At 36.8% G+C, this 22,863-nt stretch overlaps 1 protein-coding gene across 3 annotated transcripts in view; it reads left to right on the top strand.

The window, feature by feature from the left end:
- TMCO3 (transmembrane and coiled-coil domains 3) overlaps positions 1-22,863 on the top strand; it is a 34,695-nt gene that overhangs the window by 7,978 nt on the left and 3,854 nt on the right. Inside the window, exons 2-10 of one of the 3 annotated variants that reach the window (XM_054801784.1) lie at positions 128-307; positions 4,022-4,213; positions 5,015-5,143; positions 6,977-7,069; positions 8,256-8,442; positions 9,384-9,501; positions 10,027-10,222; positions 16,562-16,712; positions 19,599-22,859. In XM_054801784.1, the coding sequence (XP_054657759.1) occupies positions 128-307; positions 4,022-4,213; positions 5,015-5,143; positions 6,977-7,069; positions 8,256-8,442; positions 9,384-9,501; positions 10,027-10,222; positions 16,562-16,712; positions 19,599-19,621 (1,269 nt within the window). In that variant the 3' untranslated portion in view covers positions 19,622-22,859. Of the gene's footprint in view, positions 1-127; positions 308-4,021; positions 4,214-5,014; positions 5,144-6,976; positions 7,070-8,255; positions 8,443-9,383; positions 9,502-10,026; positions 10,223-16,561; positions 16,713-19,598; positions 22,860-22,863 lie in introns of those variants that run through there. The other 2 variants (XM_054801776.1, XR_008573926.1) reach the window with 2 other exon arrangements.

The raw sequence follows: 22,863 nt of genomic DNA, 5'->3' as shown, positions 1-22,863 counted from the left end.
GTCTATATTGCTTTTGCAATTCCACTCGTAAGATGGTTTGTGTCAAAATAAGCATACATTTATGTCAAATGTTTTCCTGCTCGAAGGGCTGGCCAGTGCTTTATCTGTGTGTTGTAAAATTCAACAGGAAGAAATGGAATACGTTGAACTCTTAGCAGCAGAAAAACATCAGGTTGAAGCCCTTAAGAGCATGCAGCATCAAAACAAAAGCCTGTCAATGCTTGATGAAATTCTAGAAGATGTCAGGAAGGCAGCTGATAGATTGGAAGAGGAAATAGAAGAGCATGCCTTTGATGACAACAAATCTGTAAGTGATGTTTTAGACTCAGTCTTTTCAGTGGTGTGCATTTACTTTTGAGTTGATATTTGTACTGTATGGGTGTTTCTCTTGTGTTAAATATTTGTTAGGATTTTAGTCACTAGTTTAAAAACAAAAACCAAAAAACATTTGGCTCTACATTTGTTTTTGCTTCCGTTTCATCAAAAAACAGTATTTAATGGTAGAATGATTGCTTGTTAGGAGTGAGCAAACGGGAATAATTACTCCTTTTTGCTACTGATTTTTGTGTTTTTGATTTGAAAGTCCTCCCTGCAGCTGCCACTTTGACAGTGACAAGCATAGTCCATCTTGCTGATAGAGCCCATGAGAGTTATGACATCTCAGTGGTGGTGGTGGGGACTGTAGTATTTGGACTTTGCAGGATATGGAGTTACCATGTTAAGCATAGTCTCCACTTTTTCATTTTGTTGAGAAAGTTATGAGAGAAGAAGAATCCTTGCAGTTAGTTTTCACAGTTGGGGAAAAGATACACTGTTCAAGGTAAGGACTCGAAATGTGCTTGTGGTGTTGCTTTCTTCCACTTCTGACTTACTCTGCTTTTCCTACCTTGACCTGTTAGCACTGTTCATTGTTTCTATGTTGTATGATGGACAGTATCTCTCAGGTAAGGCTGTGTGTATTTGAAACTGGAGTACGTCAGTTTATTCCAGTGTCCCATTGTGCCATCCTTGGAGACTGACTCTCTATAATTGGTCTTGTTCGCATAAACACGGGTTCCAATTTTATTTGGCTTTTGCTCTTGAAAAGTTTTTGTTGATTTGCAGGTTGACTTCTGAGGCAAACATAGCTCTTGAATTCTGCTGAGGAGGACAAACAGTTGCTCTGTAGGAGAGAGCCAGGACATTTGTGTGTAATTGTACTCTATTGTGAGAAAGCGAAAGCAGCTTTTTATTTTGGATACAGCAGATCGCAGCAATTGTACCTAGTGGGAATCCTGCCGAGTAGGACCAACAGCAGAAAGGGACGAGCTAGCTGGAGTGCCCTCTTCTGTTCCGCTGGGGTATAACGGCACGTTTTAAAGAGACAAGGAATGAGATTTCTTCTGCTACACCTGTCAATTAGCAAAATGCCAATGCCTCCTTTTTCCCCACTGTATCTCTTTGGTTTTCTGCTTGAATCTCTCCTCACAAAAGAAAAGTAATCATGAAATGCAACCTGGAGGGCTATTTACTTCTCCATCCTTTACAAGTAACATCTAGCATGTTTTCTCTGAAGCTGGAACACTGGAATATCAGAACAAAGAAGCTGTAATAGAATCATCAGTAATGTGATAAAGATAGAAAAGCTTCTATTAAAATATAATGAAATAGAGAATTGTAGTAGGTAAAAACAAACAAAACAAAACCAAAAAACCAACTGAGCTAACCCACTTAATGCAAGATGAGTATTTATGCACTGTATTCTGTTATGTACAACCCATTTTCAGGAATTGCTCTTTTAGGAAATAAAATCCTGAAAATAACTGTTTTCTCTCATCATGTCCTAAAATTTATTAGTATTTAAAGCTCATCTGAACCTGTGCCATCTACTCTTGCTCTTCTAGCATAGTCTGTCTTTTGTCAGTTCCCTTTTCTTTTGTAAAAATGCACCATAATATCCACACAATGTATCATTTTTTTAATATATTATACAGAAAACACAGATGTTTTTTCATAATTATCTTAATCTTAGAAACATCTTCCCTTTTTTCCTAATATTGTTTCTGACCTAGACTGTGCATTCCACTAGATGAGGATTGTATTTATCCAATTGCATTGATTTTTATGTGATCTTTGATACATGATACATTTTTAATTTTGATGCAGAGAAGTTTGGTTAGGTTCCAGACACACAAGCTACCAAGTACAAAGGAACATATAACAAACTCTATATGAATTTGGAGTTCCAAAGCTTCAAAGTAGATTCTTCACTGCTGATGTATTTTATAAGATAATCTTGCTTAGTGAACACTATCACTGCTGTCATAACATTAAATTCCCAAGAAGATACTAGAACAGATGTTGGCTTATTATTGTTTTGGTTTTTAGGGAAAGTAATAGTCATCTGCAAGATGAGGACACTGCATGGAACAGTGAAATAATTCCAGTGTGAAAGTCAGTGTAAATAGTAAATTTCAGAGCCAACATTTACCAAAATAGAGCACAGAGCTCACTGTTATCCCTGGAGTAGCAACAAGGGTGTGGAAGAGCGGGTCAGGAGCAAAGATGACAAAAGAACAGTAAGCTCAGGCACTTATTGTGATTTCTGACTAGAAACAGTTCTTCATGTTTGCTGACTGTATGGAATCCTTTCTTCTTGCTCCAATACTGTGAGAATAGTTTGCATGTACGTGGCATGCAGCTGCTCCTGCTTTCTCCCGTCAGCTGAAAACATGGTTTGGTCTCTTAGACTTGGTAATGGACGCCTCATTCTGGAATACAAAATAGCCTGGTAAGTGGGAAGCTTAGGGAAGTAAGGCAAAATATGTATAAAAAGACAGGTTTGGGGCAAAAAAAGGTGCAAAGACAACTTTCATAATGCATGAAAAGAAGATGGTCATCAGCCTCTCACTCCAACAGCTAAAAATGCTGATGTTTGAAGCAGCTATTTTATGCTTCTAAATAATTCTACAAACTTCATAATTTGTTTCAAATTCCTTTTTTCCCCCCTCTATCCAATTCTTAGTGATTTCCAATTATTCAGAGGCCATCATATTCCATGATGTACAAAAATGGGGGAAGAGGTCATTCTCACGATAGAAGTTTTTATTTAATTATACACACAAATGTAAGGAGTAGAAGGAAAGGATAAAAATTGTGGGTTAAATATTGCATTTTCAATATTTAATGTTTTTCTGAACAGTTTGGGGAAATGTGCTGGGGAATCAGCAAAGAAAAATAGGACTCTGGTTTACAGTTGGCTTATGTGAATACATTTCATTAAATTGGGGAGTTGTTTGGGCATAGTACGGCAGTCTAGAAAAGTTGAATCTTTTGTAGTCAGTCATTGGAATGACAACAGCCTGTTCTCTTTACTGGACTCAAAAAGAAGTAACAACTGTTTCTAAATATTGGCAAAATCTACATTATTTAAAATACAGCAAATAATGAAATCATCCTGGTGTCTTTCACTTTGTAATTACAGGCACTGAAGACAGAGCTAGGTAGAAATGGTTCTTCTCCCATCGCTTTCATATTTACAGGACGGTGACTTTTTTTTGACTTGGAATGCAGTTATTTCAGATTTTTGTGAACTGAATATCACTTTGTAATCTCCAATTGGTTTTGTTCCAAGATATAAAATGTTACATTTCAATCCAGCCTTTTGTATTCTAAATGTAATAAAGCTTTGTATATATACATAAAAAAATAAAATCAGATTAGATGCAATTGCAAATAATGAATTGGAATTTTACAGCTTTGAAACCTTGTCTCTATTTGTTTTTTTGTTGGGCAACTTGGCTAAAGAGGTCTGGAAACCCCTTCATTTTTAAAATGTAAACCAAATTATAGCCTTTTCAGTTATTGACATCAAATTTTGATAAAGAGACTGAAAGGCTTATCTAAGAGAAACTGCAGTATATTTAGTCAGTGTCAACAAATTCTGGAGCAACTTCAAACACAGCTAATAGTCTTTCCTCTTTCCTGTATATTTCTTTGACCCCAGTTGTTGTTGTTGTTATTCGCTTTCTTTTTCTTACAGGTAAGAGGTGTAAACTTTGAAGCAGTTTTAAGGGTGGAAGAAGATGAAGCCAACTCCAAAAGAAATGCTTCAAAAAGAGAAGTAGAAGATGACTTAGGTCTTAGTATGCTCATTGATTCCCAGAACAATCAGTATATCCTTACCAAGCCCAGAGATTCAACCATTCCTCGTGCTGATCATCATTTCATAAAGGTAATTTTAGAGACATTCTTGTCATTTGTTTTGGTAAGATTTACTCCCACTAGCCTGCGTGCCAGTACTGCTTGATTGGATTGAATAGTTTCAGCATTTGTCCCTCTAAAGATAGCCTAGCATTCATGATTTCCCCACCTACTGGTGATCTGGCCAATGTGTTCCCTACTGCTAGTATAGTCTTCACAAGACCAATTGCGATGCTGTGTCAATCCTCTCTGGTTTTATTTGATTTAACTTGTTGCATCTTTGGAGCAGCATCCTTTGTCTCAGACTGCTCAGCGTTAAAGTGAGCTACTGCTGTGCCTGATAAGCCACTTGCGTATTGTCATTAGAGAGAATTTATCTGTTCATGTCTTGTGATCAAAAAAGGAATGCTGGAAAATACATAGATGTGACATGAAGAATAACTGGATTGGGATTAAAAACCAAACAAACTAAACCCCAAATCAATTTCACCGTTTTGTTTTAATGCAAAGTGTAATTCCTCCCACAATTCCACAGGAAACTGTCTACTTCCTATAACGTATGTAAAATACATTTCATAAATTGATCAAAAGTCCCCAAAGCTACTAGTTACTTAAGGTCAGTACCTCATCTGCTTCATCTGCAAAACCGCATTGCTTGCGCCTACAACAAAGTGTTCAGGTTAGTTTACTGAAGTTGTGTTTTCTTTTCACAGGCACAAGTCTACATTTAATTTTACCATGCTATTTGTCTTTTGAAAGATAATAGTCTTTAATTTCCTCACAAATTTGTGTGTCCTTTCTGTTAACGCATTTGTAAATCTTATATATTTAGGATATTGTGACAATAGGAATGTTGTCTTTGCCATGCGGCTGGCTGTGCACAACAATAGGATTGCCGACCATGTTTGGGTATATCATCTGTGGAGTACTCTTAGGACCATCAGGACTGAATAGTATCAAGGTAAGCATGCAGGTTGCTGCTTGACTGCTTTCATTTTTTGAAATCTTTAGAAGTAGTTTTAAAAGAATATGGTATTGTCAACCTCAAATGTATTAAAAAACATAAAAATCTCCAAACTTGGACCTTTGCAAAGTGACGCCTTAAAATTGTATGTCTTTGGATCACTTTGTTTTCAATATTTTTCCCTATATAATCATGACATAAGCAATTGTTGAAAGATGAAGGTTGTGTGTTGTGTGTGTGGGTTTTGTTTGGTTTTCCTTTTCGTTTTGTCTTTAATCATAAAGCGTCATGTTTGAGAGCCAAATTATTTATATGACATAAAATATTCAGAAACTTGCAAAAAGTCAGTGTTGGCAGTGGAGGCAGTGTTTAAAACAAGCAGTTCTCTGAGTAGCATAGCTTGGCTTCCTAGAGAGTTATTTTGCACCTCTGTAGCTCTTTCATCCATCCCAGTCGCCCTTGTTCTTTTCCAGTCCCCTGCCCACATTCCTGAAGTCTCTTGAACCTTTTTAGCTCCATCACGTGTACCCTGATTACTAGCTCAATGTGAAACCGTGGGCTGTGGGTGCTAGACATTGCACACATTTTGATTAGTGGTCTAGTGTGCATTAATAGATTGTTGAGCTAGCAGGCAAAATGCGTGTTGCATGGTAATGTCCAATTAAGTTACGTGTGCTATTACGCTGATATCCATGTAACTGCTTGGAACTTACTGTCTTTGCAACATCAGCTCTTGTGTGGACTTTTGTTGAAAATTACTTTTGGGCTCAAAGTAAGTAGAAATGAGTAGAAATTGTAGGATTTTGTCAATCTTGTGTTGGAAGACAAGGCTACAAATGCTACACTTTGAAAATTTCATATTCTAAAATTGAGATTAAATAATACCTTTGTGTTGTACGTAACTTCTGGGTTGAGAAGGTCTGGAAAGCTTAACCACTTAAACTGAGAAACAAGTTTGTAAGCTTGGCATTAGAAGGAGACTCAACAGTGAATTTTCAGAGACCTGTACTGAGGAAGATGACATGGTCAGAAGAGAGATGAGGGAGGTTTCTTTAGGACAGGTTTGGTTTTTTTTTTTTTTAGTGAGCTGCCTGTTTCTTGTGGAGTTGTGATTGTTATTCATCTGGATAATGTTCATGTTGCCTGGGTCTCTTGTATGTGCTCTCTTCTTTTGTCGCTTCTGTATTTCATAAAAAGTTGAATGTTGCAGAAACTGAGGAGGTAGGCAGATAGTTTCCATCTTCACTTCTCTATGATTGATGATAGACTCTGTCCTCTCTAGACTGTAATACACAGAAAAGAAATATTACGTTTTTCTGTTGTGACAAGGAAGACAACTGCTTTTCCTGTTGTCACACCCTTCTTTCTGAAGTGGAAAGGCTGGTAGTTGCACTGGTCTGAGAGATGGATCCGTGGAGTCTATAGGATGGAGAGCAGAACAGCAACTACAGTCTAGCAGAATGATTATACCAATAGGCCAATAAAATACCTATCCAGAAGTAACTTCTGGAATGCAAGCCTTGGGGGTTTAATGGCATATGCATAGAATGTAACCTATTTATTTTCAACAAATAAGCAAGCAAGCTTACCTAGATCAACGCACACGTGCATTTTGGGTGACCAGCACTATCCAACCAAACTATCTAGTAGCAGCCAGGTGAATGGGGAAAATGTTTGAACCCTAAAGATGCTGAGGCAACTTCTGATGTCATATGACCAGCAAGTTGTCTACCTATGGAAACATAATGAGAAACAATTTGTTTTGTAAGTGGACTTATAATTTGTATTAAAATTAGACTTCTATGCACTGATTTTTATTTTTTTTTAAAGTCTATTGTACAGGTGGAGACATTAGGAGAGTTTGGTGTATTCTTCACTCTCTTTCTAGTTGGTCTGGAATTTTCTCCTGAAAGATTAAGAAAGGTATTTTTGTATAATACCTCTACGTTACAAGATTTACTTGGTAATGTTCAAGTTATCAGTTCTATTTCAGACTTCTACATTTTCCCTATAATATGCTGGTGTAACTTTTGTACATTTTTGAAAAGACAAATATTACATTTGCTTCTTCTTTTTAACTTTGAAAAGAACAGAATGCATTATTTATTCGATGTCTCCAAAAAAACCTTTGCTATTACTCTTCGTTTTAGTAAAACAGTTTGATTACTAGAAAAATCTCACACAATTTATGGCAATCCATCTCTGCTTTATTTTAACGTGCAGTAACATGCAGTTGCTGTTACGGAGTGTCCAGTGATGTTTGCCAGTACTGTTATAAAAAAAAAAAATCAGTTTAAGTACTGCATACTGAATTGATGATACATGCTGTACTGGCTAATAAACTGATTCTGCAAGTATGTTAGCACAATCTGGAATATTGCATGCTGTGGCCATCAGGATTCAGCAAAAAGGTGCAAGTTTCTTTTGGTCTTAATTAGGAAAAAAAAAGTTATCTCCTAAACCAGCTAGAATTTTAATAGTGGAAAATACTGCTGCAAAATATGTAAGGACTGTGTGTATGTAAAGGGTTGCATTGTGTGATTTGTTCCTTAACTGATGGTTGTGAGTTTGTAAGACTTCAATTGAAATGTGTTAAAATTCATGAGCATTCAGCTTAATCTGCTATTTCTAGTCCATCTAAAGTCAAAGATAAAAATCAGTAATTTAAGGGTTCCTAAACCATAGTATGTAAATTGTTACTTCAGAATTGTGTGCATGTTAGTGTGGAGCGGGGTTCTGGTATTGGTGATGGTCTTTGCCAGTCCCATTTTTTCCCCACCCTGGAATCACATCAATTAACTCATCTTCCACTTGATGATTTTAATATATTTCAACCCATACAGCCCCTTGGCCCTTAATTTGTCTGTGAGCTCTGGGAAATTTACCTAATTCTTGGTAAATGAGCCTTCTGTCATAGGATATTATCTACTAGGCATAATAACTTCAGAGTTTTAGTATGTATAAGATGACAGCCCGTTACTTCTGTGGCCCAGCGCTGCAGCCCCAAAACATGCATCTTTAACTGCTTATTTACGCTGAAAATCATTGGAACTTATTAGTGAGAAAAGTGTCATCAGACTTTATCATAAGAACTTGTTTTCTTCTCAAGGTATGGAAAATATCTCTGCAGGGACCCTGCTACATGACGGTTCTGATGATTGCCTTTGGTTTACTATGGGGACACTTGCTCCAAATTAGACCAACGCAAAGTGTCTTCATTTCCACTTGTTTATCTTTATCAAGCACACCACTGGTGTCAAGATTTCTTGCAGGTAGTGTTCGAGGAGATAAAGAAGGTAAGTATGATTTTAAATATGTACTACTGTAGTATCTGCAATAAAATTTGAAAGAAGTTGACTTTGTAATATTATGAGAGAAACTAGTTAAAAAATGAAACAAAACAAAACCCACTGATAAGTCTGTGATCATCCTCCTTTAATGCTGGCCAGTGTTGTGTATATTCTTATTATGAGGTGTACCTGCTATTTACATAGCCAGTCCCGTTTGGAGAAAGACGATGTTGCCCAATCAGCACTCTCCATGTTAAAAACTGACTTCACTGAGGGTCTGGAATCCTTGTGCTTTTTTTAAGAGGTTACCAGGTTAGACTGTTACTACCAGTCTGTCATCAGGGCAGAAAGGCTAACTTAAATAATTCACATCCTTCTTCAGCAGACTAAGACCAGCTCAGGTAGTCTTTCATAGGTAACAGCTCTTCAGATAAGTACCTCAAGTGCCATATTGCTAGCTTCTCAAAGACTTCTAAATGTTGCCTTTCAAAAGTTTTGCCATTCTGCTTTCTTCTACTTAAACCTCCCTCATACATAATGCATTAAAGTTCTCCCCACTCCCTAGAATATTCATGTTCTAATGTCTAAATTAAGACTGTATATTACACATGCTGGCTCTTACATATGTCTGTTATTCTAAAGACTGTATGTTTTCAGTAGAGGAGTTCCATTAAAAGCATAACTAGTGCTTAACTGCTAAGCAAAGTCTATATCTTTATTGTGTAATGAAAGCTTCATATGAATATTTATATTTTTAATAAATCTTTATATATATTTTAATTGACTTACTGGTGGGGCAAAAAACCCCCCAGAATGCTTTCAATGACCTCACCCCATTGAGAACTGTATTTAGCCTCCATTTGATTAATCAATTTCTAGATTTCTCAGCACTGCAAGCATTCATAGATTCTGATGAATGTTTCCATGACTGCTTTGTTGGTGTACAGGGGATATTGACTACAGTAGCGTACTACTTGGCATGTTGGTGATGCAGGATGTGCAGCTTGGTTTGTTTATAGCTGTCATGCCTACACTTATTCAAGCAGGAGTGAGCACACATTCCAGGTAAAAAAAAAATATTGTATGTATCTTCCCCTCACCCCCTTCCAATTAGTACGTAGATTGCAAATATGAATATGAGAGCGCTACCGTTAGTGTCAGTTCTGTGAAAATTTGTACTTATGAGGATATTCTTTCTGCTCTAGCTGCCTTAGTCCTGTCCAGTACTTAAAATTTGTAGTGAGAAGTTTGTTATTGTAAAAAACATGTGCATTTCTTCAGTTACTTTATTCCTTCAAGATGTATTTTTGTTGAAGGCTATGCGATAGTATTATTGAGCCGCTTGGCTTACCTTGAGGATTAGCTAACAAAAATCTTTTTGAATCAACATGGAAGTAAATTCTAGGCTGTAAAAGATTGCTAGGCACTCGGCAGAAGTAGTATTTATCTTGTTTACTAATGTATCTAAATATCTTACTGCAGCTACTCAGTTTTGAACATCTGTGGAATTAGATCTTTTCACTTAAGGGGAACTGGTTGGGAGGCATGAGAGCACTTGAAAGAAATGTTTTGTTTGTTCTTCTCTTCCAGCATTTTCAAGGAAATACTGAGAATACTGATACTGATTGGCCAAATTCTCTTTTCTCTGGCTGCTGTTTTTCTTGTATGTCTTGTTACAAAGACTTATCTCATAGGACCATATTATCGCAAGTTGCATGCAGAAAGCAAAGGGAATAAAGAAATCCTCATTCTAGGAATAACTGCATTCATCTTCCTTATGTTAACGGTAATCTTTTAAATTAATGAAACATTTTGATACGTGTGGTAATTCACTGCATCAGTATCACAAAAGCCATCGCACTTACTATTATTTTATATCCATGCACGTCTAGTTAATTATTTAGTTTTAAAATGTTTTAAAACAAACCCCAAATACACAGATGATTAATGCATTACAGCATAGATGAATAAGAAGACATACAATTTGAATGTTGATCAGCTAAACTTCTGCTGGTTGCTTTTAATACAGCCAGTTAAAGAATCGTGATTCCAGTTTTAATTTTGGGCTACTTCATGCATTTGAAAATAATTTAGGATGGGTTTTGAGATACTGCTAATATAACGGCTGATTGTGACATTTGCTCACAAGTTTCTTTTCAATAGTGAATTCTCAACATGGTTTTTATTATAAAGTACTTTTCTTTTTCTGTGGGAGATAAACAGCTTGGGGTGAGGTTGAGAAAGTAGAGAAATGCCTTAAGGTTCATAGGTTTCAATATACCTTTTGGCTTTGGTTCACTTTCCTCTGAATCTTCTTTCTATTTGTTTCTATCTCATGTTTCAGCCCTCTGAAAAACTATTCTGCTGGAGAACAGAATGTGACAGTCACTGATAATGTTGTGGGTTTGAAACTCCATTATCCTGGATGTGTTGATTGTTATGTCCTCTGAGACTTTATGAGAAAAGTTATCCCATGCATCCTGTGCATGCGCCTTTTTTCTTCTAGGGCTATTTGCTTAACTATTAGAGGTTCAACAGAGGAAGCTGACTTCCTTCAGGAAGAAGGTCAAGAAAGAAGTTAGTGAGAGCATAGCTTTACCATTTGCAGATTTCTATTGTATAGGTTAAAAATGCCATCCCTCTAAACAGCTATTCATATTCCAAACAGGAGCAACATCTAATAAGAGAAGGAACAAAAGTAGTTTCTCCTTTTTAGTTTCTAACAAGCAGAGGTAACATTTGTAGAACAACTTCAATAAAAAAATAACAACTACCAAACCATAAAAACTGCATAAAATATTATGGTATCTAAAGCAGTCTTACTTTCATTAAAAACATGGCCTACATAGATTGATCTGACTGAATTTGGCATATTGTGCCCAAATCCCTTACAAATGTACGAGTTTGTCTACGTGACTTTACATAATATGTGTGTGTGTACAAACCTGAGGGAGAATGTGTTTAAGTGTGTTGGATTCATACAGCAAAACAGAATGCTTCTTCAGCATGGGAAGTGTTTGTGAAGGAGCAAATATTTTGTGTACTTTAAGTGAAAGCAATTTTCCTTTTAAAGTTGATAAATAATGTATCAAAGGGAACAGTACAAAGGATACTGCATGTAACCTCAGTAAACCAGTTGAGATGCTTGATATTCACTGACACAGATACATTCATTATAGTAATACTACAAGTTGTGCTTTGAGCACAAAGGCTTAAAAAAACCAATAATGAAAAAAACCAAACCAAAGCAAAGAAGTATTTGATTGTCCAATTAAACAGTTCAACAAACCAATCTTCTGGAAAACAAATCGTAGTTGGTATAGATGCCTTACTATGTCAGGAATAAAAACATGGGATGGAGGATGGCATTCTAATTTGAAAAAATGTTGCATGTGTGTGGAAAGGATAAATTAAGGTTTTTGGGTGCCAGGTAGGAAAACAAACTGTCATGGTTCCTGCAAAGATCTTTCTCCTTTGAAAACCAAGCCTAAATATTGATGGAGTTTGTATAATTACCTGCAAACACAGATTTTTTTCCATACTAGCATAATTCTAAAAAAGCTTTTGAATTTGTAGAGGGAGGAATAAGAGAGTAAATATTTTAGTGGCCTTAACCAAAGATGACTCTGTGGCTCCATTTAGAAAACTCGAGAGACCTTTTTAAACAAAATATTTTAACCCTCTCTCTAGCTTGTGAGTTAACTCTGCAGGCCACATCCTTTCCAATATATGACATGGGGCAGGAATGATACCATGTTCCTGCTTCATTCATGCAGTTACTTGTTACGTGCTTCAGTGTTGACTGGATTTCTGGGGTCCACCTCAGTTTCTCTTGTATTGGGGTTCATCTGTAACTCTAGCATGCGTAATGCACATTATATAGAAACTTAATTTATTTTACTTGTGTTTGAAAACCTTAGAGGACTAATTAAAGAAGAATTGCCATTTCTCTACCAATAAGGGCAAATTCTGTCTGGGAAAATGAGGGAGGATAGGACAGAAGTGAGTAAGCAATTTTGATGTAAGGGATTATCCCGTCAGTTGAGGAACTTCCTGTATGGAAGTGACTTTTGAGCATTTCTGAACTGTGTGGCTCACTTGGATAACATTGCAACTCATTAAATCCAAAACAGCTAATAAATACATCACTTCTTGATAAACTAAATTAGAGTAAAAGAGATGCAATAAATCTTGAAAATGAGATATTTTACCAAGATTTGGAGCTTAAGATACCTCTTTCTGTTCCCAGATATTCTCAGAAATAACCGAAATTCCCCCTCCCTTTTCCTCTCAGCTAATTAGGCAGACTTGGGGGCAGGGGAGGTGGTGTCAAGTGCCAGTCCTATAAAAGTCTAGCTGACTTCGAGACACGGTCGTGCATCTTTCAATCACGTACATTGTCATCAGTAACAAAGGTTCAGAAGAGCATTATTACACTTTCAGCAACTCCTTTTCAAGCTTTGAGTTATGCAGATACTGGGTTTTTTGGGGGGTTGTTTTGTTTTGTTGGTTGGTTTTGTTTTGTTTTTTTTTTAATTGAGGAAACTGTTCTCCTGAATTGCAACATAAAGAGCAAATCTAGCTTATGGTTTTAAACATGACCATTTAGGATCAATAGCCAAACTGGTACAGGTAGGTCGAGAGATATACACCAATGCCCTGAAGAACACGTTATAAGTCAGCCAGAGTCTTCACTGGTGTAGTGTGGCTTTTTCACGTTCTGTAGGTATAAGCGAAATTGTTTTAAACACTGTCCTGATAACGAATTGCTGTATTAACTATCTGCAGGACAGCAGTGGTCAGTCTTACTATGTTTTAAAACTAAGTTGCTGAATGTTATTAAGGAACTGGGGAAAAAAAAAACAAAAAACAAAACCCACCTGACCTGACAAGGATAGCAGTTACATTTACATGTTTATAGGACTGTGCTTATGCATGAGGGGGAGCAGCTTCCAGTTTGACTGCATTATGGTTGACCTGGGATGATGGCAGCAAACGGAGGGGAAATTGCTAGCTTGCTTTATATACCAAAAAGATGAAAAGAAAATATAGCTATGTTATTGCAGTACTTTATATATGAAAATGTACATACTTTTTCCTGCAGCATATTAGGAATGTCATACCTTGTTTGCCTGGAGTACTTCTCAGTGGCTCATAACCTGCTCATGAACCCTTTCCTATCAATTAAAAGGAGCAGATTAAGGAAGAACTTTAATCTTAAATACTCTAGTTAATTATTTAATAAAATACAGTTGAGATGGAGCTTTTACAAGGCTCATTAAAAATTGTTTCTATTTCCATTAAGGCTTTACTTCCTTACAGTGCAAGCTTAGAATTCAGCTCTTTACTTTTGGGCAGATTTAAGTTATGAAACCTGACATTCTAATACATTTATTTTCATTAGGGATTTCTTTAATTTTACTGGCTTACCATATTCATTAGGTTTCTATGATGATTAAAGAGTATCAGTAAGATACACATTATTAGAGAATACAGGCAAAACAACTGCTGAACAAATGGTTGAAATTCAACTGGAACATGTTATAGCACTAATGTTTATTTCTTTATTTTTTTACTATGGTAGAACATTTGAACATAAAAATCCAATATTCTAGTAAAATCAAAGAAATCCTTTCTGAATTAGAGTAAAATGGGACCTTGTAAAACAACTGAAAGCTAAATTGTATTGGGAAAAACATGCAAATTGACAAAACTTTAATTTTGACTGAAAAAACTTTCTGTAATGTAGGAGTTGAGAAAAGGACAGTGTAGAGCCCAGGGATTATTAGCTCTACTAATTAGAGAGCCCTGTTTGGTAAAGGCACAACATTAAAAATGATGCCAGCAGAGAGAGAATATTAAATGCAAAATACTTTCCAAGTTTTTCTTATATAAGAAATTTTGCTGAGAATGCCTTTCTGCCAGGAAAACAAACCCTCTTCAGTGTGTGTGTGCACGCACATGCCTACACATCATATATAATAAACCCTGATGCTACAGATTTAGGTGAGGAAATGTATCAACTTATTGGTAATATTATTGGACAACCAGAGACCTGGATGGGAATAGTAAAAGGAGTGTCTGTATAAATCTAGATATAAATCTGAAGAACAGACTGGAGGAGAGGGATGGGGTTAAGAAAATAATGTATTTTTTGGTTCCTTTCTTGCCCTCTCATCCACTTGATGTTTTTCTGTGTGTAGAGTGACCTATAGATTTTTGTAGACCTGAAGTTGTGTAGTACCAAGACAGTAGACAAGAAATAGCAACATTTGCCTTTTTATCTGCCAGGCCCTTGAGCTCATACTTAGCTTGCCGTAGAGCAAAGGAATGGAGTTCAGTTTTTATGTGGTGAGAGCAAAACCAGACAGACATATAGTTTGCTCCAGTTGTATCTGATGCTTTCTGAACAAGCATGTTTCTTTTACGCTTCAATTGCTCCTTGCTTCAATAGTGATTCTCCTAAGAACACAGTATCGTGCAATTCTGATACAAGATATGCTAAAGAGATGTCCCTTCTGACATGGTAACGTAACCATGTACATGGGAATACTTAAAATATTAGCTATAAAAGTTTTGATCTGGAGCTCTGTTATAGCTGATAACACTTAAATGGGGGTGTGTGATTATAGCTGAATAGTAAAAATAATTCCAACTTTATTTGAAGAGGCTATATTGGATCTTAATCATACTCAAGAGGTTGTGACTTTTAAAACTACTAACGTATGATTGAGAAGAATTTAAATGTTTCCTGTTCATAACTGTTTCCTTTGTTGTCTTCATCTTTTGGTGATTTTAAAGCCTTTTTTATATATATTCTCTTCTTCCCTCTTACAATTTCAAATTGTGGTGAAAAGTACTGAAAGTACTTTTTTTTTTTTAAATGAGAGTAACATTATAGTGTTATTTTGTTGGTTTTGCCTGATCAGCAACTATTTGCATTAGTTGACAGAACCAATTCATTTTCTTAAATGTCTTGCAATAAATTACAGACTGTTAGCACAAATGGAGATATGTGATGAGCATTCAGACGTTAATACTTCAATGCACAAAAGTTTGGAGTTTATTTTTAGGTGCCATTTTATGCATAGCTTGGAGACTTGTTTATTGTGTCTTTTGCTCTCCTCCATTAATTTCAAGTCACTTGAGTTTTAACTTCATACCTTACAGTCCAACACCGATCAAGATATGATGAATGTTGTCCATAAATGTACTATAGTGTATTGATGCTTAATCTAAATTAGTATGGAAATAAGTCTTCAGATTTAAATGTGCCATTAATATTAATAGCATTGCCCTTTCTCAGTAAGATGGTCATCTGCAGCAGCATGGTTTTAAAGTAATTCTCTTCAAATATACTTTACACGGACTAAAAACACTGCTTGGTTTTTGTTTTTTTTTTTTTTAATGTTCCAAGTGTTGCCTTAAGCAGTTTCTTTGTTTTTAGTTTAGTCTCTTTCCAAGTGTTCCATCTTTTCCTTCTAGTACCGTATTCAAACAATAAAAAAGAATGAAGAGCAGTCTGAATTCTTTCAAACAGATACCGTGCTTCATTTTAGCAGTTTACTTCACATGCTTATATGCATCCCTGTTCGGTAAAGCAGACAGGCACATTTAAGTCCGATTTACAATAATAAAATGTAATTTATGCCTGGGACTTGTGCTAAATTGAGACTATTCTCCCAAATTACAAGCTTTCATTTTTATTTTTGTCCCCTTGTTTGACAGCTGGAAAACATGCAGTTCTTACTGCTTTATTTCATAGCCTCGATGTATTATGCAATCCTGACTCCAAAACTGTTATAGACTTTCTCGTTTTTGTGAAATCAGATGCTATCCTTAGGAGTGACACAAAGCAATGTAGATTAAGACATTTATTTTTGCTTTTGTGGGGAGAGAGGTGACATGGAGGGGAAACTGGTTTTGTGAGTATTTTGTATAAATACAATACTGCAGAACACTGAAATAAATACGCTGAATTCTATTTGTGGTTGAACTTGCATGAAGATGTAGTAATTTACTGCATTCAGTATACTGTACAGTTTTATTATTTCACTGTGAAATGGCATATAAAGTCACTCAGGGCTAGAGAACAGCAATAGACTTTTCTGTTATTCCTTGACAGATCACAGAGCTGTTGGATGTTTCAATGGAGCTGGGATGCTTCTTAGCCGGAGCTCTGATCTCTTCTCAGGGTCACATGGTTACTGAGGAGATTATGTCCTGTATTGAACCAATACGTGACTTTCTTGCCATCATTTTCTTTGCATCCATAGGTAACTTCTAAGAAAACTTACTTAAAAAATAGTGTTAACCTACAAATGTGGGGGAGGAGGAAAAAAAAAAGTGTCTACAATGGGGAGGGGGGAAGATAGATTTGATTTTTTTTTTATTTTGTTAAAATGCTAACTGACGACAATAGTGGTTTGACTTTGCTAATATTTTTAAATGTAACATTCATTTTCATAAGCAATTTCCATGTTATACTCTCAATTCTTATTAATGTCAGTTTTTCATTGTTAATTCTGAATTTGTCTGGGCTATTTAAAACATGTAACTAGAAATTTTAAGGTAGAAAGATTTTTTTGTTTGGGTTCTTTGCTTTTTTTAAATGTTCTTCTGTCTTCATAGTGGATATATTTGTACTTTATACTAAAATTGTATTACTATTTTGAGTCAGTTGATAAAGTAGATTTAAGGTCCTTATGGCCTGGTTTTCTCTAGAAGCAGAATATGATAATGGCAACAGATCTTTTTTTTATAACATATTGTTTCTTTAGTTAGGAAAATGTGATCTGTGTGTTCTCAACACAGGGAAAAAAAAATAATTTAACAGGATGTATGTCAGAGACTACCTGAAAGCCAACTGAAATGCAGCATTGGTGCCTAAGACCAGGAGAGTAACTCATCATCCTTGTTATCCAGAGCAAGTTAACTCTGAGATTATAGTCAGTCGGTAGCTTCGTTTTGAACTGCTTCATTTTCTCTCTAGCTGTCCCCGCGTGCCCCAATACAGAAACGCGTTCCTGAAGTGCTTAAGTGCAGCTAATGAGGAGACAGGCCCTGTGAAAGCACCTGCCCCTCCCTATGGATTGTATAGGAGATTGCATATCCTATTTGGGGGCATTGCAAGGTCTAAAATAGGGGGTTTGAATGTGGCTCATTGCACAAATCCAACCTCCTTCAACCCATGCTTACTCAGAAATTCTTGGGGTTTGGTTTGTTGTTGGTGTTTTGTTGGTGGTTTGTTGGGGTTTTTTTTCCCCAAGACCACCCTTGGGTTTTTTTTCTGGTTTTATTTAAGTTTTCTATTGTTCTTTTTACCTCCATATATTCAAATAATAGTGAAGTCCTATCAGCATAATATTTAATGCCTTTCCTTACATACATGTTTGATACCCATTGTTTCGTAACAGAAACTGTTTTTGGAGGTTGTCAAAATAAAAAGGAAATAGTTATGCTTGCCAGTCTTGATTTTTGTTTTACCCAGCCCACGATAGTAACTTGTGCTGATCAATCAGATTGCTTAGTAATAGACATGTTTGTTTGAATAACTTATTTTTTTAATAAAGGGAGGAAAGTGGTGAGCTATGGTAAAACTCTTGGGCCTGTAGAACTGACTAGGTTGGATGAGTAATTGCTAAATGCTCACAAGTTGTATATGTGTTTTAGTAAAGATGGTGATGGAGTGGATAGTGTTATCAGGGTTACAAAGCATGACAAGGAATTATAAGCCAAAGTTAATTTTACAAGGGACTGAACAACATACTGTCTTACACTTTTGCGACTGCATAAATTGAGACTACAGATAAAACTTTGGTACAGTACAAGAAAATAGCAAGACCTCAGTTGGCATGTGGGCAGCACTCCATATAGTCTATGTTACACTGTAAGGAAAATATTTTGGTAGTTTTGTTATAGAATTTAAAACAAATATTTTAAACTGTTGCCGCCATTATAATTGCAAGAAGGGAAAGAAAAGAAAATTGTCTAACAAGTTTGTATAGTTTTACAGAAAATGGGTGTTATTCCTGCCTCAGAAGAAAGTTAGCTAAAAATCAGAAAAATAAGTTGTTACAGGCCTCTGACAAAATGTGACAACGCTTGCTTGTAAAAAACCCACACAACAAACAAAAAAAACCTCCTTACAAAAACCCCCTCCCCCTCAAATAAACATTATCCCATCCTTCCCCCTTTACTTTCAATTACTTTCAAATTTTGTGGTTAATAGGAAGTTCTGTGGGGTGGCAAGGAGGTGGGTTTTAAAAAGGAGTCATTTGATCTTGCAAAGAAAACCTGAGTAAGATAAAAAGTATTCCTTAAACTTCTAAAAAAGAAATCTAGTAAGAAAAGACTTCTTGCTTGCTCTCTACTTACATATATCTACACGTGCAAATGATCTATCTATAAATATATACATATTTTCACATAGTAAATCTCTAAAGGCTATAGGGAAGGATTCTCCCCCCTGCCTGAAGAGAAGGCTTATTGCTATATGTAGTGAGCACCCTAGTACAGAGAGCAGAAACACTGGAGATCCTGAAGTGGGGTGGTACTGCAGTAATATAATTTGTGTTTCTTTTCAAATAAAGGAATAAATAGAAAAAATTTACTTAATTGAAAAGTGACTGTAAATATGTCATTTGGAAAAGTTAGTTCCTATTTTGCTTGTCTTAAATGCCTGCTTTTCTGTTCTCACTACAGAAATCCTTCTAGGGCCTAAAAGCTGAGCTGAATAGTACTTATTCGTGTACTGTCTACAACAGTGGTCCTGCCCTTAGCTTGACCTGTGTAGTGCTACTGCTTTCAAATTCACGCATGGATGCATTCGTGGGAATAATACACCTTTGCAGTTAGGCATTAACAGCTGTACTTTGAGTTACTCTCCATCTGTACATTCATTTAGGCCTGTGTGTGTTTTTCAAGTCTTCTGGTTTTCTATGCTATCTGCTGAGGTTAGAAAGTTCCTTGTTTGTCCTCACTAAGATTTTTGAGAGCACATCTGGATCAATCCCTTACAGCCACATTTTGAGAACTAACTTTCTCATTTCTGTTTTGGTACCTAGTACTTGGATCCTTTCCACCTCTCCATCATTTGATTTTGTTTTGATTGCTTTTTGGCTTTTTTTTTTTAAGGGCTCCAATATCCCATTTTTTGTCAGTCTACAGGGCATATGGAGTTTGAAATTGGGCATCAGGACCATATCTGCCACTGGTGAGGAGGCACATTACTTCCTCTGACTGACAAAGCTCTGTGTCCTCAATGTGCTGTACAGATGTACTCACTGGTCAGGCTCTGTGATTCCCTTCTGGGTAAATTTTGTGGTCAGTGTTAGACCTTGAATGCAAGATGCTGAAAACTCTTTATCAGTGTGGTCTTTTTCTTCAGAAGATGGGCGATGCTGACACTGTCAGCAGTATCACCATCCAGAACAATGAGCCTCTCGAAATTTCTGTTGAATTTGAGAGAAATCAAAGGAAGATCCCAACTGGAATTCATTAGGTGACAACATCACCTTGCCCTTATCCATACAGCTCTACTGCTTTGTTGTCCTGCATGGAACACAAGGTAACTTGGAGGTTTCAAGCTCTCAGAACTGACGTTAGAATCCAGAGGACTTTCCCCTTTGCAGGAAAATGGTTTTGCCCTCTGCTACTTAATTTAACCACGGTTGTGGCGTTTATTGCATTTGCTAGCTGTGATCTTAGGTTCATTAAGACTCTTAGTAGATACAGCATCCCAGTGCATCACTGATGTGATTTTTCTGAGTGATGTCCTGTCTTGAGGATGCATTAGAATTAATTCTACTGGCTTCAGTTTGACCAACAGTTCTAGTTTCTGTAATCTTGTTTGCCGTCAAGGATCTCAAAGATTCCTTTTCTTGATGTTGGATCTTCCAGCATGTGGCCGTGACTGTATTTGAATCTTTGCGTGCTGTTTAGCAGCCATGCAGCAGACTGGTGGAATCTGTCTAATCAGTGGGGAGGGGGAGTTTACCTGTTAAGAAAAAAGTACTTATGAAAAGAATGTGCAAAATCTTGCCTGTAATCATCCGTAGAAGAACACATACCAACTTATACGAGTGAACTCTGCTTTTTGGCTTGACATTGATGCAAGGTCACCCTTGCCCTAAGGCCTCCATGCCAGCTATTCCAGAACCCTGCTTAGAATTGAAGTCTGGTGGCTTGTGCTCAGCTCTGTGAAAGTGTACCTAAGTGATATCCTAGCTATTGGTGACAGGCCAGCATGCCACACGCTACCTGATGACGGTGCTGAAGTTCTTGAATTATTTGATTGAAGCCTTTCTTCCGTCCATAGTGACTCCTGAGCTTAGTCACAAAATCCGATTAAAACCATTGAAATAAATGCCCATATTCTTGCACCTTCTGTCCATGAAGTTAATCTTTGATGGCGTTCATGTTGTCGGGAAGGCTTCACATGCTTGTGTAGCAGTATGATGTAACTTGTGGCCTTATCCTAAGTTTTCATCTAGGGCTGGGGCAAAGGTCTGTCATGACCATGAAAAATCCACTATGGTGGGATTTATTTCCCCCAAAACACATCCGCGTGCTGGGATGTTTGTTTGCTCGGAATAGTGTATGTAACAGGTTTAGGCTTGCTTCACCTTGCAGACAATTCCATCACAGGATTAGTATAGAAATCTGTGATAGTTTGTGCCTCAGCTCTTTCAAATATAGTAATAATCTCCGCATTGGGAGGCTGTTCCAAATGAACTTCAGGCTGCCTGTCTGCTCCAGAACTGAGAAGGTAGATCAACTAGTAGTGATGAGAGCACTAGGCTGTATTTATAGTCTCCCTTGGAAATCTTCAATTCCGGATGTGGCAGAGCTGGCCATCTTGTCAAACACGACGTTGTTACAGGCTGCATTTCTTGAGTTGCTTTTCATGTGTATGGTTCTGAGACAGGCCTAAAAGTGAATGAGAAATGTGCATGTGATAAACAGCAAAAAAACAGAAGCTACTTGACCCTCCATGTGCATGCATGCACGCATTAGGATTTCTTTTTTTTGGTGTGATGTTCGTCCCTCGTTCTGCAATCTCTCCCCTTATTCTGACAGTCTTTTGCATTTGTGCTTCAGTAGTTGGAAGGGAATTAAGAAATGAAACAGGGTGTGTGCCTGCTGACTGGGTAGTACTTGTACAAAAATCTGATTTATTTGAAGTACATTTTCATCCGCAATGGAATGTGCATATGGACAAAACATCACAAAGTTACTTACAGTAACTCCTCTTGTGCAGTCAGGAATAGATGACTCTTAGTTCTCCACAGTGCTGCTGGCTCTACAGCTTTATGGGGCAGGGAAAATTAGCGAAAACTTGTCTTGCGTTAAAATGAGAAGTTACAGCATCAATTTATGTGCCTCGTGCTGGAAAGCTAAACTGTTGTCCTTCACCAGAAATAACTGGGTTGGAGAACTGCCAACTATTATGGATTTATCAGGAACACCACCACTATTTTGGTTCCTCTTTTTAAGAGCTTTTATGAAAAAGGAATGAGCTTCTAAAGATACAGAGTTATGTTTCCCTGCACGAGTTCCTCATACCCTTAGGAGGAAAAAATGGACCTAGTCGGCTGTGAGTAAGATTCTTCCTCAGTGACTCCAGGACTTCTCCAACAAATGCTACTTTTTCTTCTGTTCAATATTAGCAGGACTTAGCTTTAAATTGCTATGCTTTTTATGGTTCTTCTTTTCTCATTTTTATAATTACCAAATAAAAATGACACAGACAAAAAAGGCAACCTCCTCCCCAAAAAACCCCAACATCATAGCAATAGGGTTTTATATGATTCCTTGATTGTTAGACCATGCTTAGGGGTTTATAACTTCACCTGATTCCAGTCTAAGTGACTTTTCCAGTTCAGGAAACACTTTCAGACTTTGCATGTGAGCGTCACAGGATCAAAACAGTTACATTTTCTGTTTCTACAATCTGTGCAAATACTGAATATCGTGTTCTCCCACAGTGATAGTCCATTACCATGTCATACAAAAATGTTAAACGGCTAGCAGTATATGTTACAATCACTGTGCAGAACAATGGAATTGTTTTCCTGCAGTATTTTTATAGCTTTCATTAGAGGTGTGTTTCAGTTTAGATTCTGGATTGCTGACTGGTGTGCAAGAGAGAAAACTTTATAACTGGAAGTGCTCCTGCATCGGTCAGATACAATTTAACTCAATTGGGAATACTGTTTGTGCTAAACCCATCCGAAGGAAAAAAAGGTTGGATAATGCAGGAAGTGCTTTAGTGATTAAGTAGGTATACTGTTCATAGGTATGCTAGGGCTTTTTTGTGTTTGTTTTTTGAGAATACGGTCTTGCAATTAAATCTATTGTTAACTTAGAAAATTGTCATAGCAAGGTATTGGCTTTAAACTTTGAAATACTGTTTTCTTTCCTCCT

Source organism: Grus americana, chromosome 1 (assembly GCF_028858705.1).
Source record: "Grus americana isolate bGruAme1 chromosome 1, bGruAme1.mat, whole genome shotgun sequence".
NCBI lineage: Eukaryota > Metazoa > Chordata > Aves > Gruiformes > Gruidae > Grus > Grus americana.
The sequence above is the reverse complement of the archived record's forward strand: the minus strand, read 5'-3'. Positions and strand labels throughout refer to the sequence as shown.